Consider the following 20,344-nt stretch of genomic DNA (forward strand, 5'->3'; position numbering starts at 1 on the left):
TGGAGGAGCTTCAGAGCTGAAAACTGGTGGTGGAGCAACTGCAGTGCTTGTGCCTGGGGCTGCATTAACTGCAGGGCATGTTGAATTGGCTTGTAGTAGCCACATTGACTGTCCTTGGTGTTCGAGTGGCCAATATGTCTGTCTCTGTACTTCTAGTACCTGCAGTACCTGTGGCTTGGGTTTGAGAAGCCTCACTGCTCGTCACTGAGTTTCGAGTAGCCGCACTGCTTTTTTTGCCCTTGTTGGAATAGCAGCAGTGCTTGTCTGTGGAGTCGTATCAGCTGTAGTGACAGTCCTTGCCATTGGAGTAGTCACGGTGCCTGTTGCCATGGTTGGTGTCATCGCAGTGGTTGTGGTTGGTGTTGGAGTAGCTGCTGTTCTTGTGGCTGGTGTTGCAGTAGCCGCATTGTCTGTTGCTTTGCTATTAGGTCTTGCCTGCCCTCACTGCAGAGCATGAGAGACTGAATCAGCCTTGCTCAGGGGAAGTGCTAATCAGAAACCACTATACAATCCGTGTGTTACCAGCGTTATCCTCAGACTAGAGCCGAACCTAACCACTGCCTCAGCTACAAGAGCAGAATGAACTCTTACGAGGTGTCCCTCTGACACCTGTTGCCCTCCAAAGAACCCAGAAACCAATCCCCACAACCCCCCCAATAACTGCAAAAGTCCCCCCAAAACACCCTATCCCCCAATAAACACCCAACCTCACCAAGGTCCCAAAACTGCAAAACACCCAAACCCACCAACTCTCCGCAAAACCCACAAGGTCCCCCCAAGAAACCGACCCCCAAACCCTCAAAGTCTCCAAAAAATCCCCACAGGCCCCAAAAATCCATCCTAACCCTCCAAGAGCCCAAATCCTCGCCAAAAACCCCAACCTCCCAAAACCCCCAAACCCCACAAACCCCACGCTCCCCCCAGAAGGCACCCCGGGCTTACTTGCCCGGCTGCTGGCTCAGGCTGTGAGGGTGGAGTGTGGCTGTCTCCTGGGGCAGTTCATGTTTGCAGCCAAGGGTGGTTGAACACATCCTCCAGGGATGGTCTGGCCCAATCTTTCATGTTCAAGCACCACCTGATGAGCTGCTGGCATTCTGGGGAGAATCCGGGAACCACCACTCAGTTGCAGGAGGCTCCTGCCCACCTTGTGCCACCGTCCGCAGCGCCCAGGCCGGGGTGTGCTCAGAGCTGCACCCAAACCTCCTGCTCCATGATCCGGTTTAGAGGAGAGCAGGATGGCAGGACATGTGCCACCTCCTCCAGCTGACCAAGGGAGATCAGCTGCCACCCTCTAAAACTTGACCTCCCCCTGCTGCCGCCAAGCCGAGTACCTACCAACAGAGATCTGGCGCTTGAAGAAGAGCTGCCCGCTGGTGATGTCCTCGCAGCACCGGAAGGGGAGGACCCCGCACACCATCTCATACAGCAGCACGCCCAGGGACCAGATCGCCGCCGGACGGCCGTGGTAGCAGTGGTAGAGGAACCACTCCGGCGGGTAGTACAAAGGTGTTCCTACAACAGGATACAGGAACAGCTCATCAGGCGGATGCCGCCTGCTCCCGCATCCTCAGCCGTGCATCCCCAGGGATGCAGGGGCTGCACCGGTGGCCCCATGGACGTGGGGAGACACACTCGGTGTGACCTGCCACTTTGTCACCAGCACGTGACTCGTTTCCGAAACTGCCTGCTGCTGGAAGCACCCTGGGCTGTGCGCTCACCGCTAAATTTGGTGTAGACCATGTTCCTAAGGAGGGTGCTGCAACCAAAGTCAATTAGCTTGATCTTTCCGGTGACCAAGTGGATGATGATGTTCTTGGACTTGATATCCCTGTGCAGGACACCGCGGCTGTGGCAGTGCCGCACGGCCCTCAGCACCTGGAGGAAAATGCCCTGCGCCGGAGACTCGGGCACGAACCCCCGGTTTCTGATTAACTCATAGAGGTCCTGCGATGGCTCCGGACGCTCCAAAACCAGCAGGAAGGAGTCGGGCAGCTCAAACCAATGGAGGAGCTGGATGATGGTGCTGCAGTCGGAGCGCACTTTCCTCATCATGGCTATCTCCATGGGAATGCGGGTGCCGCTGCGCTGCAGGGTGACCGTGGCACCGTTAGCGGGGCTGATGCTGGCCCGGGGGTCCTGTGCCTCCCTGCCTGGGATGCTCTGATGCCCCCCTGCCCGGCCCCACTGTTCCCAGGTGCCCCCCCCCCAAGTCCCCAGGGATGCTCTGGTGCACCCCTAGCCGGCCCCAAGGGTACCAGGCACCCTCTGCCCAGGATGCTCCGTGACCCCCGGTGACTCCACAGCCGCTCCCCTCGCGCTGTCCCGCTTTCCCCCCTCCCGGCGCCACCGCCTCACCCCCACCAGCCCTGCCCCACGCTGTGCCGGTGGCCCCGCGCACTCACCCGCTGGCCCCACGAGGAGATGCGCTCCCGAGCCACTTGTTTGATGGCCACCTGCAAGCCGAGAGCAGCGCTGGGCTGAGCCTCGCCTGGCCCCGCCGCCTCCCCGCCCCGCCGCCGGCCCCGCCCCTTACCGGGGTGTTGTCACCCAGGCGGACCCCCGAGTACACGGAGCCGAAGCCGCCTCTCCCCAGCAGCGGTCCCATTCGGTAGAGCCGCTCGAAGGTCTCCTTGTCATGCCCGACGCGAGAGACGCTGCCGCTGCCGCTGTCGCTGCGCGCGGGGTCCCCGCCGGCCCCCAGCGGCCGCTCCGGGCCGAGCGGAGCCGCATCATTCCCGGCCTTTCCCGGCCGAGGCTCCGCGGCGTGCCGCTCGCCGCCGCTCCCGGGGCGCAGATAGAGCGACGGGTCAATGCGGGTGAGGAGCACCACGGGCACCTTGGCCGAGCGCGCTGCCGGTGCCGGCACCCCCGCAGGGCTCTCGGGGGTCGCGGCTGCCGGGCGGCTGCGGGGCGGGGCCTGGGGGCGGGCCGGGGAGCGCCAGGGGGCGGCGCTGCCTCGCCAGACCCAGCGGCGGCGGCTCGCCCAGCGCCGCCACTGCCAGTACCGGGAGAGCCGAGCGGCGCCGCGAGCCCCGGCGGGGGGCACCATCGCGGGGAGCGGCGGAGGGATGGCTCCGGACCGCCGAGAGCTGCCGCCGCCGCGCCGGGTGCTGCTGCCGCTGCTGCTGCTGCCAAAGTCGCTGCGGTTCAAAAGCCGCTGGAAAAGTCGCTGCCGAAGTCGCTGCCGCTCCAAAGCCGCTCCAAAGCCGCTCCAAAGCCGCTCCAAAGCCGCTCCAAAGCCGCTGCTGCCGCTGCCGCCGCAGCCTCGCTCTCAACGGCTCTGTCCACGCGGCCGCAGGAGCCCGTGGAACGGCGGAGCGGGCCCTGCCCAGCCCCGCGGCCGGGCTCGTGCACCCCCCGCCCGGCCGCAGCATCCCCGCGGCCGAGCCTTTGTAAACTGAACCTGAGCCTTGGGACCCTGCGAACGAGGCTTTAATAAAGAAGTGAGACCGGAGGCTTTGGGAAGTCAAAAGGAGGCTTCATTTTACTGCTTATTTTATCCCCTTTTTCCTTTCCTGTCCACAGAGGTGGATTGAGATGAGATCTCAGGAAGCTCTTCCCTGGGAGGTGCTGAGGCGCTGGCACAGGGTGCCCAGAGCAGCTGTGGCTGCCCCATCCCTGGCAGTGCTCAAGGCCAGGTTGGACACAGGGGCTTGGAGCAGCTGCTCCAGTGGAAGGGGTCCCTGCCCGGGGCAGGGGTTGGAGCTGGAGGAGCTTTAAGGCCCCTTCACCGCAGCCCACCCGGTGCCTCTGGGATCCCATGAGGGGCGGCTGCTCCGTGAGGAAAGGCCCCGGCCCGCGCTGCCCCTCACGGGGGTCCCGCTGCACACACCCCCCCCCCCCCCCCCCCCGACTTATTCTAGAGTTGGAGTTTGTGATCTTAGTGTGTGCATGTGTAGGATACTCCTACTGCAGGTATGAAAAGCAGACTCTAGAAACCTTTGCACTTGTAGCTGTGTGTAACTGGAGGGGCATAATAAGGACTTTGCTTTCCCTAGGTAATCTGCTGGAGAGAGCTTTGCAGTCAACTCTGTCACAGTCCAGGTGTGAGACTGGTGGCCAGTTCCCTCAGCTATCTAAGGCTTGACTTCTCAGGCTTGCTTTAGCAGGAGCCACGCATCTTTTTTCTGGAATGTAGCCTTGACAATGCAAAATGGTCCAGAGCAATGCAGACTTATTCTTGAGGTGGAGGAGAAGCAGTGAAGCTCTCTGTCCTTCAGTGGGCTTTAGGGTTGAACCCTGCTGAGTCTTCCCTTGCCAGGTACCATTACTTGTTGCAAAGTGACTCCTTGGGGTAGTTTAGTTGTGTTTGTCCAGGGGCAAAAGTGTGGGTTTTTTGGGAGATGTGTTTGTTTTGTGCCTGTAAGCAATGGAAGAGACTATTGCATTGTGCCTCTGCTGATGAGATTCAAGGCTGATCGTACCCCAGGCCTTACTGGCAACTCTGAGCCTTTTCTGTCACAAACTTGAAGCGATGGGAAGTGTTGCACTTGTGGAAAAAAATGGAGAAGAAGGATAAGGAAAGCCAGGATTCGTTGAAAGAGTAACAAAACATGGCAGTTCAGGTTGTTACTGCTTTGTTTGCTCTACAGCAGTGTTTCAGGTGGTTTGTGGGGGTAAATTTGCATTTTTTGATGAAATGGAGTGAAACCCTGAGATGCTACTTGTTTTTTGCATCCTATAATTTGCCCTAATAGCCAGTGTGACAACACTTACCTTCACAATATTAGATGTAGGGCTCCAGTAGCAAATGAGCATAGAGAGTAATTGCTGCTCCTTTTACTATACTTCTGTGGACAGTATATATTGTGGATGGTATTTTTTGATATAATTTGGTTCTTGTTTATGTATATATACTACCTTTCTCAAACGTGATTTTCCAGTATACTCAGGCTTCTTTACAGTGGTAGTTTTTGGCTGCTCTACATGCCTTTCTTGGGGATCAGTTGTCCACATTGACCTTTGTCACTCAGCGGCAAGAGCCGTGGTTGTTTTTCTGTAGTTCTAGTATAGTGGGGGTTTAGGTTTTACTCTCCTTCCCAATATATTGTAATATAAATGGGAGACAAAGCACACCCAATTGTAGGACCACCGTCCATTAGCAAAAGTAGGTGTTTGGTATTGTCATACTTCATTATTGTTGCTTTCAAGTTTCACCTTAGGTTACAGAGCTAATAGGTATCTTGGCTACACAAGTGTTAGCAGAAGGAATAAGAGGTTACTGGAACTCCTGAAATATTTTACTGAAGCCTTAGGAAGCCTCTAGGTATGTTTACTTTTAGATAACTTTACAAAGACATGGAAGATGCTACTGTTTCATAAATCACGTTTGTGCTGCTATTAGCAGAAGTATTTGACTCTGTTGTAGTTTGTAGTTCTTCATGCTGTCAGCAGGAGTCTTAGCTGTACTATGTACCGTGTAGCTAGTTGTACATCTGGCACTGTTCATTTCAGTGGAACAGACAGTCTGCCTTTGAATCTCATCTTGCAAATGTTTAAGCCCGTGTATACCTCTGTATCTTTCATGTTACCTCACTGAAGACATCTGTACTCCCTACTCACTTGTTTAGAAAACTTTAGATTAAATTCTCTTGTGTCTATGGTTGCTTTATTATGTATGTTTTCAACATACTTTTAGGTTCAGAAGGATCTAGTAGTAGATGCTCTGAAACAGAGGAACACGTAACATGCGATTTGCCACAAACGCCGCAGAACATGACACGTATCATTGCATTTCTCAGGCTAAATGAGCTACAAGGACTTGTTACGGCTTTCTGACAGTTTTAGCTGTACCTCTCCTTTCCCAAACCCCTTCTGTTTCCCCCATTTTCCTGTTCCTCGGTTTCTTTGTGGTTGTGTATCAACCTCGACAGTTTGTTTCCTCCTTTGGCCTTTCCTTCACTAATCATCTGCTCCGATTTTGGTTTTTTTTCCTCTTCAGCAGGTCTGTTGTTGTTCTGTTGCAGCAGTCTGGGTGATCATCATCAGACACTTGGTACAGATTAGAAAGCTCTGCTGGGCAGAAGCGAGGAGCTTCATCCACATGTTGATCACTTGAGCTACTTGTCAAGCAGTATCTTATCTTAAGAAGTGTGCCAAGCTAAGCTCCATTTTGATGCTTTGTTTTATCCAGCTTCAAGGGAAGTGATGCAGGGCCTGGAGCACAAGTGTGCTGGGGAATGGCTGAGGGAGCTGGGGGGTTCAGTCTGGAGAAGAGAGGGCTCAGGGGGATCTTATCGCTCTCTACAGCTGCCTGACAGGAGGATGTAGTAAGGTGGGGTCAGTCTATTCTTGAAAGGAACAAGCGATAGGACAAGAGGAAATGGCCTCAAGCTGCACCAGGGGAGGTTTAGAGCGGGTATTGGGAAAAATGTCTTTACCAAAAGGGCTGTCATGCACTGAAGAGGCTGCCCAGGGCAGTGGTGCAGTCACCGAATATCCCTGGAGGTATCTGAAGGTGTATAGGAGTGGTACTGAGGGACATGGATTAGGGGTGGCCTTTGCTGTGCTGGGTTAACAGTTGGACTTGATGATCTTAAAGGTGTTTTCCAATCTACATGGTGCTATGTTGCTGATCACGGAGAAGGGAGATGTGCTGAGTATCAGTGTAGCTGAGTACAATCCACAAGCTCAGGGCTCTAAGAAGTTAACTGCAGCCATAAATAAAAGGGGAAATGGCTTCAGGAGGTAAATCCTTTCTTAGGCCAAGCAGAGTTAGGCAGGACTGTCCAGGTCCCCACTGCTAATCCCCAGAGACACCCTGTTCCTCTCGCATGCAGAGCTGATGCTTGGAGACCCAGTCACCCCTGCTTGCTCCTAGGGTACTTCACTAGCTTGTTGGCTAGTTCCGCTTGATATTCCATAGGCATCACACACTCACACAGCTCCTCTTGCTCCAGTGGCTGGCACCATGGACACAGGGACCCTCTGGCCTGTGGTCTGCTGCAGCTGCTGGTACCCACACCTCTATCCATACACACATGGGATTGAGAGCCCCTTGCCCAGGAAAGACATAGAAAGGAATTTAATGAGAGAGCAGGACAGACTGTGCTGATGAGCTGAAGGGCACAACCAGGCAAGCATACTGACCAATATTTCCACTTGCCTCTCTTTTTCAGACTTGTGTTCTCCAAATGGCCTAACCATCTCCCTTTCCCTGCCTTTGGTTCTGCCCCCAGACATCCTGTAAGTCCTGTGCAATCCTGAGCTATGTTTTGTGTGCATCCTGTGATGTGTCCCACCCCTAAGCAGCAATGCCCTTAGTGTGAAAGATGTTGAGAGAGCTGCTCCCAGTGACCTCCAGTGATGGGCTCCATGCCCAGAGAGTGGAGCTGAGGCTGTGCCAGGGCAGCTGCAGGCAGGTTGGTTGTTGCTTGGGAGAGCTTGACTTGCCCAATCTCTGGGTTTGTGCAGATGGGCCTTTGGGCTGATGGCTCCTGAGATGGACCTGGGAGCAGCCTGCCAGGGTATTGTTTGGGCTTCTCCCCTGCTATTGCATCTCTGGGCTCCTCTGTGGCTGTGCAGATCAGCTTTTCTCACAGAACCTGACCCTTTCACCATACTCTCATCCCCTCAGTAGGTACTCTAAATGAATGTTCTCCAGTGGTCTGAAACACATGCCAAAGAAAGAGTGCATGCCAGCCGGGGCAACCTCCTGGGTACCTGTCTAACACATTACTAATTTCACAGCTCATCCACTATGTGCAAAAGATGTGAAGATGGTAGGTTGCAGGGCACAGTGATTGGAGAGAAAACATGAAAAAAGGGACATGGAGCAGATGTTTCTGCTGGTATTTCTGTGGCAGTTGGAAAAGTTGGATTGTGTTGGCACTGCAAATTGCTTAGTGATTAATGGAAATGACAGAGATGATGCATTGGTTCTGAATTGGTTTCATGTTGATAGAGGACATCTTGATTGAGATAACGCAAATGAGCTGATAGGAGCATTTGTTTCTGTAATGTTTTAGTTCTCTTCTGTTAGAAATAAGTGCTCAGCTCCTTTGGAAAAGCCTTTTTGATCAAGTGTTTGTGTGTCTAGCAGTTGTTTTGTAGGTAAGCTGCTGTTTGGTGTGGTTGGTAGCTTTTCAAACATCAGCTTTTCATGTGAGGTTTTAAAAAACAATCTGATTTTATTTGACATGGGGTTTTCTAATCAGTTAAAGTTTGACTCAAGTAAAACTTCAATGGAGTAATACACCCAAGTGAGGTACCGTGCTTTTCTTCACAGGATTGCTGGTTGCAGTAGGATCAGATCCACAAATGGGGGACTGGAATGGAGAGAAAAGGGAAGAGGGGCAGGAAATGGTGACAATTGCAGCTGTAAAAATTAGACTTAGACTTAATTACAGTCTTTGAAATAAGCATGGGAATAATGTCTTTTGAGATGAATAATCATGAATAAGCAAAAACGGTTACTATGAACTTTTAAAGCTCTGTTATATCTTTGTGCAGCTGAGCATTATCTAACATTGAGGAAGGTCAGACAGATCAAATGCTCTGATATGCGAGACAGGAAAGAACTAGCATGAACTTACTTGATGGGGAAGTATCTGTGGGTTTAATCTGTGGCTTTGCTATTTGTAGCCACTTACAGAAATCTTGTATTAAAATAGAATTCCAGATATCTTTTAGCTTTGACCTAAATTTACTGGAGTCATCTCCCCTACTTTGGCCTGTATAGAATTTGCTGAGGTTTTAATTTGTATATCTCGGTCCACTTTAAGAATGCAACCAAGAATTTGTATTATACAGCTGGGAATGTGTAGATCCAGGCTTTTCCCTTGACTCCTCTTTTCCATTGCCCTGGCAATAGAGAGTAAGTGGGAGCAGATAATCATATGTCAGGAGTATGGATTTTTCACGCCTAGTTTTTATAGCAGTCTTGAGGCCTTTTGCATGGGAGAGAGGGATAGGAGAGAAGGGGGTAAGATGTATTGCCAGTGTTGTTCCTGTTGTCTTCCAGCTGGAGAAGACTCAAACAAGCTTCAGGCAGCTTTGAAGCTTCCTGTGGCTGGGAGCAGCGTAAGACCGGCACAAGTGTGGTGAATGTCTAAGTTTCTTTGACAACCTCCCCCTCAGATGCAGTTCCCAGTAAGGTTACACAAACATGCCAAATCACCCAGCTTGAAGATGAAAGTGTGCCTTCATTGGCGATATTTCGCATGGCTTGCAGTTCTCCCTTTCACATGCTTTTACTCCGACCAGTGTTTATTTTGGGCCCAAAGACCCATGCCAGAATGCAGCTGGTTTGGGGTTTGTTAATGTTTTGTGTATCCTTGAATGATTTGATTCTCAAAAGCACCTTGTTAAAAATTGGTGTCTAATTATACTTCTTTCTTGTGGTATCTGTAGGCTGACACTGCTACAGGGATGCTAATTGCCTAATCTATGGCTTCTAATTTAAAATCACTGCTAAATTTGTTTAAAAATCCATTCTGGATTGAAATTAATTTCTCTCTGCCCTCCATTCCCCAGCCCAAAGCAAAGAAAGAGCTAAGAGAGAAAAAAGAAGTATCTCTGCTTTTGCCATAAATGGGCTGTTTTTCTTTTGTATTCATAGTGAATTCCTGAGTTGCAGTACTGTATGGTAACTCAAGTGACAGTCTTCACCCCCACAGTAGTAACTTTATTATCCCAGTGGCAAATAAATGGCAAATGAAGTAGTGCTCTCTTACTTTGATGGCAGCCTCTCTACTTTGTTCCCTTTATTACCGCAATGGTAATCGTCTGGTTTGTAACTTGCAAAAATGAGCCTAGAATCAACTTTACATAAACATGGCAAATTTCCATGTATATTTTGATGTTCCATTCCCTTTTTACGGGGCAGATTGGAATATTGAGCTAATAATGAGAATTCCTTACAAGTTCATCAGCTCCCAGTAGAAGGCAAAGGGAAAGAGTGAGGCGGATACAGCCGCTGGGGAGGTGACAATCCATAATTCCAGAGTGTTAAGAAGGCTGAAACTTAGATCAGTGGCAGCAGGAAGAGGGTTTCTGCTCAGTCAGGAAGGGGCTTTGCTGATGGGAAGTTTGAGTGACATGACAGCCAATGCAGCAGCAGACAGCAGTGTACACGAGTCCAGCCACAAGGCACTAAAACTCTTTCTGTTGGCTTTTTTTCCCAGTTTTTTTGAAGAGTGCATATATGTATTTCCTAAATTTATATATTATATATTATATTGAATATATAATTACCTATAATGTATATTTAAAGAATGATCTTTCTTTTGGAAGGTGTTTTCAGGGTTTTGAAATGCAGAGCAAGTGAGCAATAGGAGCTACTGTGCTTAGGAGGGGTTAACCACCTGTAGAAGCAGAGGCTGAGGAAAACTGATTTTCTGGTTTTGGGTTGTAGGTCTGTGGGTTTTTTTCATTTCTATAGAAGTGGGCTTTATTGCTGGCTTATTTCCCTTTGTAGTTCACTTCCTGTGCTTCCGTGAATGAGGGAAACACTGTTTCAGGATGAGTTGTCAGAGGTGTAACTTGTGGGATGTGCAAATCCTGCTGTGCTGGGCATTGTCCACTTTTGTATGCTGAGTTTCATAAAAAATGGGAGAGTCCAGAGCAGAGCAAGAATATTCTAGCACCTTGAAAACACAACCTGTGGCCAAGCTCATAGAATCATAGAATAGTTAGTGTTGGAAAGGACCTCATCTTGTTCCAAGCCCCCTGCCATGGGCAGGGACACCTCACACTAAACCATATCTCCCAAGGCTTCATCCAGCCTGGCCTTGAACACTACCAGGGATGGAGCATTCACAACCTCCCTGGGCAACCCATTCCAGTGCCTCACCACCCTAACAGTAAAGAATTTCTTCCTTATATCCAATCTAAACGTCTGCTGTTTGAGTCTCAACCCGTTACCCCTTGTCCTATCACTGCAGTCCCTAATGAATAAACTTGGCCTTTTTGATGCAGAGAAGAGATTCGTATTTGCAAATAGACAAAAGATGGCTGCAAGGAGGAGTAAAGTAAGTTGTTATCAAATTTGTGGTGCATAGAAAGAGAAATGAGTAGTTTATATTGCAGCAGAGCAGCCTCGTGGTATAGAGTGAGTGAGATAAATTCAGCTGCTGAAGGGCTGGTGGAGCTCTAGGCTGCCTCAGTGTGCTGAGGAATTAAACCTAGGGAGATCTGGAGAAGAGTATGTCAGCAATGACAATAGGGATGTAACTGAGCTTTTCTGGGAGATGGATTAGCTGACCTTTGAGGTTCATGCCAGCCATGTGATTCTGCTGTTACATTGATGATGCTCTTGAGAAAGATGCTGATTTTTTTTTCCTGGCACTTATTTTTTATTTATTGCTTAAAATACAGTTTGAGCAATTGAACTGCCTTTTCCCAGAACATGTAGTGGAATGATGTTAAGAGTAACAAAACTAAACCCTTAGGCTTCTGCTAACTTGTACTTGAACTGCCATGGGTAAAGTAGTAGCGTAGTGTGTAATAGTCTCTTGCTAATCTCACTTAGGCACAGTGAAAGGATGGTGTTTTGAGCTCTTAGAATTCATTTCACAGCTAGGCAACTGTGAGAGCAAAGCAGGGGTTCATAGAGTGATTGTATCCCAGAAAACAGTCACATCTGTTTCATTCTGAAGGTGTGTGAAGTGCCAGATGCTGTGCTTTGGGGACCTGTAATAGCTCAGCTCAGCATCTGGCTGTGGAGGTCACCTAGTTGTGGTTAAGAAGTAGTGCTTGATAATTATGTAGCGGGCAAAAACAGCAGGAAAAGACTCCTAAAAGGAAAGTGCTGGCTACCTAAGAATCTTCTCTGTGCAGGCCTGGGTTGTGTTTGGTGCTTTTAATGGTTTGGGGCTCCTTTAGGTAAGTGTGCTTCCACTTGGGAAGAAAAGTTGAAGTGTACTGAAACAGCTCAAAACATTTTACTTATGTGTGCAGTTCTGCATTGGAACGTCCCCGTTCTTCAGCTTTAATTTCCTCTTTCTATCACTATTTGATGGAGGGGTTTGGGATGATGGTCGTGGGTGTTTCTCCTTGGATTTTGATCTGTAATTTGATTTAGATTTCAGCTCTCATAGCTGAAGGTGTTGGGAGCTTCTGTAAACTGACAGCCTGAAAAAGTTGGAAGGGGTGAACAGGAATGTTCAGCTGAAGTTCCCAACCACATTTACTTTGCCACCAGCAAATGAACAAGGGCACTCTTGGCATTTGGGAATCTGGCAAAAGGTACTTCAGAAACCCTTTCAAACTGACAATAATCAAAATTTAGAATATTTCCCTCTTCTGTCTTTATTTGAAGAATTTTTACAGTTTGGTCTTTGGCATAATGTTGAAGCTTAACAAATGCTGGCATTTGAAAGCAGCCTGTTCCGTGCTCTAATTGTGATAACTACCTACCTGACGTGCTTTCCTTTTCCCATTCCAGGAAAACAGAGGGAAGGGTGTTATATCTAAACCCTTGAGATTCCTGTAAAAAATACTCAGTAGGGATAAATGAGTATCTGATTAACCAGTGTAACTTGGTTTTGTCTTCCATAGAACACTTATCTCTGAACTGTGGCAGTATCTCTGTACCAAGATTGTCCTGTCTCCTTGAAAAGCGCAAACCTAGAGTCACATGGCACATGAAATCTGGGTACAATGGAGCAGCCAAACTTTAAAATCTCACCGCTAAACCTAACTCAAACCTGTAATGCTAAAACTCATTCTACACCTAACCCTAAAACTCAACCTAAACGAAAACCTAATCCCTAAGTCTAACCTTAACCCAAACCCCTAAGCCTATCCCTAACTCCTAAACATAATCCTAACCAGAACACTAAACATTACCTGAACCCCTGAGACTAAATCTAACACTAACCCAATCCCTGCCCTTTAGTGCCCGAGCACTAAACATTACCCCTAAGCCTAAGGCTAAAGCTACCCCTGACCACAGCCCTACCACCTAACCCAAACCCTAAGCTTAAACCTAACTCTAAAGCCCCTAACCTTAACACTAACTCTAACACTAACCCTAAACTTAACCCCTATCCCTAATGCTAACCCTAACCCAAAATTGCTCGTGTACTGGGACAAGCAGGTTTTAATCCACCTCTATCAGCTGCTGCAGCTGCCTGAGGAGTGGCCACTCAGTCAAGTCCCAGAGAAACTCTTCCTTTATGCACTGGGACCTGCCTGAAACGTCAGGAGCCGATCCACTACCCCTGGAGAGCATCGTGGCCTGACCATTCTTGCTCACTCAGCCTCAGCTTTTCACGGTCCTTTCCCCTTACCAGTTCTCAACGCGCACCCCTTCTGCTTGGGACATGACTGCTCCTCAAAGCCCACCAACCACTGCTCCTCCCTTGCAGGACTCCTGCTGCTGCTCCCGCCTGCAGCACATTGTGAAGCACAGCTCACATCGGCTGCAAGGGGACACTGAGGAAGAGGCAGTGAGAAAATTTCACACAAAGATCATCTCAATGAGAACCGCTCTAGAAAGGATCAAACTTGCTCCTCGTAGGAGTGGACAAAGAGGAGGTTTCTTGCTGCTTACTGCAGAGAGAAATAGCACAAAAAATAGGATCTTTTATTCCTGAACTTCCTTTGAAAATGCTGCAGCAACTCATCACCAATGTGCCACATGATGCTGTCAAATCACACTGGGAACAATTCAGTATTAAATTCACTCCTTTACTAAAGGCTCGAGAACTTTGGGCAGAACTTCAATTAAACCCCTGAAATCCGTTACCAGTTTAACTGCTTCACTAAGGCAAGAGACTTGAACCCTACCTCTTTGCCTAGGTCCTTCCATTTCTATTCCTAACAAGTATCAGCCTGCTTTTGGGTGGCAGGAAGATGTCCAAGGAGGACATCCTTATTCTTTTCTCACCTATGAGTGTGTCCCCTCCTTTTCTCCCACTTATCTGTGCCTATTATCAACATTGTGCAGCAGAATCTATCCTTAACCACCCATCGCTGCAGCACCAAGCATGAAGGCCCAGGAGACACACAGGCAAGCAGGGTAGCTGTGCAGGACCAGCACTTCCCAATCACCACAGAGGCAAGGCCAGCAAAGTACAACTTGTGTTTTTAAAACCTGATCATTTTTATCTGTTAGATGTGCAGAGATCAAACCTCTCCGTAACTCTTACCAGCAATGACTCATATCAGCTGCAGTGCCAGCTTGTCTCCGTCTCAATACAGATGAATGCATCTGGATGGTTTGTCAGGCAGGGTGAAAATATGGGCCCTGTACTCCTTCACACTCCTCTGCAAGCAAGAACAAAGAACAAATGTTAACAGCACACACCTGAGCGGCTTGTACACCCCATGCCACCACTCTGCTCTGTGCTGTGGCTCCTCTGTCCAGTGCAGAGGATCCTGAGCAGCTCTGACAGTGCTCCAGGTACCTTCAGAAGTGACGGAGCTTTACATTCACTCCAAGGAACAGGAAGCCAGGCCATGCTGCAGGTCAGGCAGAGAAAGGCTGAGATAACTGTAGGTTCTTCATGCCTACAACACAGCTGTCAGCTCCTTCCTCTCACCTCTGAGACCAAGAGACAGAAAAGCCCCTGAACTCTTCAGGAATAGTCTCACCTCAAAGGTGTTGAGTACATGTCAGCAAACACCCATATGGCTCAACAGCAGGAAGGGTCCCTTTGGGAAAGAAGATGGTCAGTGGTGTCCAAAGGGGTTGGTGGCCCTCTCCCTCAGCGCTCTGGGCAGTGCGGTTGTTCCCCCATGATGGGAACAGGTTCTTACACCAGGCACACGCCACACACATCCCTCCTACCAGCTCACCATCAGCACCCTGAGAGCTGAGCTCAGGCCCAGGCTATGGTGCAGGAAGGGCAGAGCCAAAGCCTGCAGGCAGCCCCACAGGGAAGGGGTTCCCTTAGCAAGAACAGCCTCAGCACTACTCATCTGTAGGAACTGAAAGAGCCACCAAGCACAAACTTGATCCTCAGGGGAAGAGCCCCATAAGGAAGGAAGGAAATAACACTGTCCTCTTGCGGCAGCAGACAAAGCTGTGGAGCCTACATGGAGGGCAGTGGACTGAGCTGAAAGGGCTGGTGTGCTGGGAGGAGTGAGTGATGTTCTGAGGCTCAGAGCTGTCAGTGCTGCCTATTAACAGGGAACACAGACCCCTCTGGGAGGCAAGTCAAAAGACAGCACAGACTTTTCAAGAGAGCTTTGGTTCACAGCCTGATGACCAAAGCTGCCAGACAAGCAAGAAGAAGCAGAAGCAAATGATCTCCTTGCAGCTCTGTATGTCAGCACACTCGGGGTTGGCTTTCCAAAACTGCTGCTGATTTAGGGGCAGATGAAGCACCCATCACCTCTGCCTGGACACAGCAGATCTACCTTACCCCAGCACTACAGTACAGGCTGAAGAGAGGAGAAGAGTGGTGTTCTTTATTGAAATGACTCGTGGTGGAAACCTGACATGAGCAGAGGGGATTCCACAAAAGAAGGGCTCTGAACATGAAAGCAATGCACACCCCATACCTCTGGTCTGGATGCAGAAGCTGATCTTGCTTTCAGAGGGGTGTGTGATGCAGTAGCCACAGAACTCCACATCAGGGCTGCAGGAAGGGCAAGGGGAAGAGAGCAGTGAAACCCAGGCCAATCCACAGCAAATCTCAGGGAAGTCAGAGGCTTGGGCCACCTCAGACCTGCTGGGGCTCAGGACATCTCTAATATGACTGAGGGTCTTATGGGAGGGATGTGTTCAAAGGACACCCCCTCTAACCTTATTCACACCCTTCCATCTATCTCTGAGCTGCAGAACGCTGCTCTTTTTCTTGTCCTGAGGATCTATCAGAGAATTCCCATGGCATTTGCAGTGCGACTGTCATTTGAGATGATGCATTGAACTTCCTGCTGGAATTCTTCTGAGCCTTCCCAGTGAGTCTTCACAAACCCCCAGTGCCTCCCAGTTCAATAAGATCAGAATGAAGCCATTTTAATGGGGGCAGCAGGATTATTAATTTCCAGCATCAATTCCTGCATCTTGATGCAACCATTACAGATGATCTATTTGCTTAATACTGGCTGTTCCTACCCTCTTTTCTGACAGCGCTTGCCCCAGAAGGTGACACAGATACAGCCTGACCACCTGTACTTACAGAGTTGCACATTGTCTTACCCAGAGCCACATAAGACATTCAGAAGTCTGTCACATGTCTGTCATTCCATTTCCTCTGCACTAACCATAAGAGCAGTGAGGGTTGGCCGTTCCTTACGGGATGGGGAGCTGGGAGCATGAGCTGTAAGCCAGCCAGTAGGGCAGAGAGCTCACTTGGCCAGCCCTGTCCCACAGCACCCAAGCTAGGGAGTAAGGTGGGTGCAGAGGTGGTAGCCAGGGCCAGGCAAGGGTCCAGGTCACCACACAGGCTTGTGGGGGTGAAAGAGGTCCGAGGCCAGGCCAGGAGGACAATCTGCAGGTCAGGGGAGGGTAAAGAGGGTCAGACAAAACCTATGACCACCAAGCAGATGTACAATGTACAACAATGAGGAGAGGCTGATGTTGGCTCAGGAGGTCAGTCCATGGCTCAGCATCCAACAGCTCAGGACAGGCTGAGCTGAAGACCCACATTGATACAACAGAGCTCAGGAGGGACTGAAAGCCCTGAGCTGAGCAGCTCCTGAGCCTGGGGGCAGGGTGTGTGTGGAGGCCCCAGGTGAGGCTCTTCAGACTCATCAAGGACGATTAAGTGCTCTCAGGGCTAACAGCACAAGGAGAAAGTGAATCCTGTTAAGAGAGAGGGTAGGTACCAGCTACCTACTATACTAATACTGCCTCTGGCACCAGCTCTGATATTCATACTCCAACAGGCATGCACAGAGGTCGTTTTGCCTTGTTCCAGCAGCAACTGAGATGCAACTTAGTGAGAAGAAGGGCAGAAGAGGAGACAGAGGAACCCCCAGTGGTACCAGGGGCTGTGGAGACTCCACTTACTTCTTCATGACCATGGAGTGGAGGGCATTGCCAAGCATGTGGTCCTCCTTGGGCAACACAAACGTGACTCAGTTTCCATCTGTCCCACCTGCCATGAATGGGGAGAGAAGAGATGCTGTAAGGTTCTCTGAACACCAGCCCCAGGGTGAAGAATCAACAGCTGTGCTCAGCTTCAGCACAGCACCTGTAGCTCTGGCTGGCCCATGGCTGTGGCTCATGGCTCCAGTGCTGCAGTGTGACCAAGAGCAACTTGACAGAGGAGGGAAGGTGGCAAAATGATGGAGCTCAGAGAAACCTCCCCCTGGTTATCCAAGTGCCCGTGCACCCTTGCTCCTCACAGGGGAGAAGAGGAGCCCAAAGCAGCTGCAGCTTCGGGACCCAGGGTGGAAAGAAGCTGGGAGTGAGTGTTGAGGACTTTGTGAGTGCAGGTCCTGCCACCAGCCCAGGCTGGACAGGAATGAGAGGGACAGTAAAGAAGTGGCCAGGGAGGCCTGGGGGCTGTCAGCAGGGAAAGCGGATCCCACTTCAACACCACCATCAGCCCCAATTCCCACCCCTCGGAGGAGCCTGGGAAGGCACCGGCAGCCTCAGGCTGCTGAGCCCACGTGTCATGACCCCCACAATGGCAGCAGCCGCCCCTGCAGTGGCAGAGCCGCTTTCCTGCTGTGCGGCTGCCCTGGAGCTCAGCTCTGCCCCGCTCCCAAAGCCAGAGCCGCGCAGGGAGCACCCGATGCTCCTGGGCAGCTCTCCCTGTCAGGCTCTGCCAGCACAGTCAGGGCAGGACAGAAGATGTGCAGCCTTGGACTTTTCAGTCTCATGCTCTGTCAGCGAGGAGGGGCATGTGAAGCCAGGAGGAAGCAGAGACAAAACACCTTACCCAAACGAGCCAAAGGGGTATCCATCCACAGCACGTCATGCCCAGTATAGAAACTGGGGGGAGTCACCCCGAAGGGGCAGGCTGCAGATAGGGCAGGGTTGTGCTGAGCATCTCTATTGTGCATCACTGCTGACTACTGGTTTTTTCCTTTGCCCTTTTAGTTTTATATTGTCTCTTGTCATCATAGTTATTACCATTATTAGTACTAGTAGAAGTAGTTGTATATTATGCTTGCTATGGGACTGTTCTTACCTCAGTCCATGGGATAGTAGTAGTAAAAGTGGTTTTATATTATACTTCAGTTACGGGTCTGTTCTTAATGTCAACCCGTGGAGAATTCTTTGGATTCTCCTCCTCCCCAACCGCCCCATCTTGCCTGGAGAGAGGCTGGGGAAGGGGGGCTGAGTGAGTGGCTGCCTGGTGCTGAGTTGCCAGCTGGGCTTAAAGCACAACGCACCTAATGCCAGTGAGCTACCAAGGTGTCTGTGACTCGTGTGCTCTGGCTGACACATTGCATCTTCATCTCCTTCCACCTGGGACCGGAATCTGGAAATAAAGGAAAGGCCAAGTAACTCCTGGGTTTCCAACAAGGCCCTGGAACCTTAGGATGCACCCTGCAATTCACGGCATGGGTGAAGACAAGCTGACTGCAGAGAGCGGTGGAGATGGGAGCCTTCCACTGGGCAAAGCTGATCCATCTCCAAAACCAGTTTTGGAGGGGAAGGAAGACAGCAGCACGAAGAGTGGATGTCCGCCTGGACACCCCTTACTTGCAGCTCAGCTCTGCCTCCCTTTGGCTGTATGGTCTCTGTCCAATATTACCTATATTTCAGACTGGGAAATGCTCTGTGTGTTCTGGAAAAGCATGGGAGTTCCTTTCAAATCCTCCCTTTGAGGGCATCCTCTCTACAACATGCTATTGATTCATGAATCATGAATCCCAGCTTGGTTTGGACTGGAAGGGACCTTAAAGCTCCTCCACTTCCAGCCCCCTGCCAGGGGCAGGGACATCTTCCACTAGAGCAGTTTGCTCCAAGCCCCATCCAACCTGGTCTTGAACACTTCCAGGAATGGGGCAGCCACAGCTTCTCCGGGTAACGTGTGCCTGTGCTTCAGCCCCCTCACAGGGAAGAACTTCTGCCTAATGTCTAATCTGTATCTCCCTCCAAAGCCCTTCTGTGTGCATTCAGCTGAGATAACACCTGAGGTCCCTACATACACACCAGCTTTAATGGAGCAAATATCCTGAAAATGTTCCCCCTCTCACAGTTGGACTCCACCTGAGCCCTGCAGCTCCATGAGAAGTTGAGGTGGGCATTGTGTTACTTAGCAACTTGAAAGAAAAAGAGAGAGAGCAAGAGAGAAAGGGGAGTGTTGGGGATGCAGAGAAATGGAGAGATCACCAGTCTTCCAATGGGGGTGTTTGGTGTGGAGAGGGAGCCCCAGGGGCTCGCACACACCCCTGGTTATTGGCCCCAGTTCCTGGACTTCTGGAAGCTTCTCTCGCCCATGTCCAGGTGTGACTGACACAGCAGTGAGTCAAGAGAAGTTGCTCCAGGCCCGTGCCCATGACTTCCCTTTCCAACTGCTGGGACCTTCTGTTGATGCATTCTGTCTCTGCCTTCACAGCCACAGACCCCGAGTGAGGAACCAGCCGGGCACACGGGGTCAGGAGGGAAGCGAAGGCCATGCGTGTGCTCCTGCTACACTGCAGCTTCCCAGACACAGCCTTTAGAGCTGGTTTCCAGCAAGATCAAGTTGTTCTCCGCTTGCTCCAGTTGCACTGTGGAGCTTCGTGTGCCTGCGTGTGCAGCCGCACACAGGCTGCCCAGGAGTACAAGGTGGTTTCCCAACCCCAAACACAAACCAAGAGCTGTGTGTGCATTCCTGCACAAGTACATCTGCAGTCTTGGGGCCACCTCCCTGTCCTGCTGCTGCTGCTGCAGTTGTGGGGACACAAGGCCATGGCTCGGGGCAGCTGCAAGACCCCCTGCACTCGGTTGATTGGAAGATCTAGGATGGGGAAGCGAGGGATTGATCGGGGTCACCCGTCTGCTGACCATTTACAGTTCTGCTTCTGGAAACACTGCCAGCTTCTCACTGCATTGCTCCAGTGCTTGCGCGTGTAGGACAATCACAGTCTCTTGTCCCTTATCTCTGGCCTGAGCAATTCCAAGCCTTGCTCCTTATTCCTCCCATCCCTTCTACACCCCTCTCACTGTGGGCACCGGGTTGCAGCACACACCGGGCTTCAAAAGCCAGCTGAGGTGGGAACCACTGCATCACACTGTTTCATCCCGTTGGGAAGTTGCTTCTCGTGGTGGGAGGAAGCTGTTAAGGTGGGGAAGGGGAAGCTCAATTTGGCGATGAAGCTTGAGCTCAGGGATATTCAATGACATTTATCCTGCTCTGCTATTAACACTGGTGTAGGTTTTTCCTGTGACTGATTCCAGGAGAAATATTTTCCCTGCAAATAGGACTGAACACCTGAAAAATAACCAGGGTCTGTTGTGTATTACAGCAAAGTAAGAGACTGGTTTGAAATGAATATTCAGATGGGAGGT

At 50.5% G+C, this 20,344-nt stretch overlaps 1 protein-coding gene across 1 annotated transcript; it reads right to left on the minus strand.

The window, feature by feature from the left end:
• Positions 1-938: 938 nt before the first annotated feature.
• Positions 939-3,049, minus strand: LOC117436924 (serine/threonine-protein kinase pim-1-like). The gene is given in 6 exon segments (XM_034068999.1): positions 939-1,001; positions 1,003-1,094; positions 1,336-1,512; positions 1,719-2,085; positions 2,403-2,453; positions 2,534-3,049. Coding segments are annotated over 6 exon segments (1,266 nt in total).
• Positions 3,050-20,344: the final 17,295 nt, after the last annotated feature.

This window comes from Melopsittacus undulatus, chromosome 13, assembly GCF_012275295.1.
Source record: "Melopsittacus undulatus isolate bMelUnd1 chromosome 13, bMelUnd1.mat.Z, whole genome shotgun sequence".
Taxonomy (NCBI): domain Eukaryota; kingdom Metazoa; phylum Chordata; class Aves; order Psittaciformes; family Psittaculidae; genus Melopsittacus; species Melopsittacus undulatus.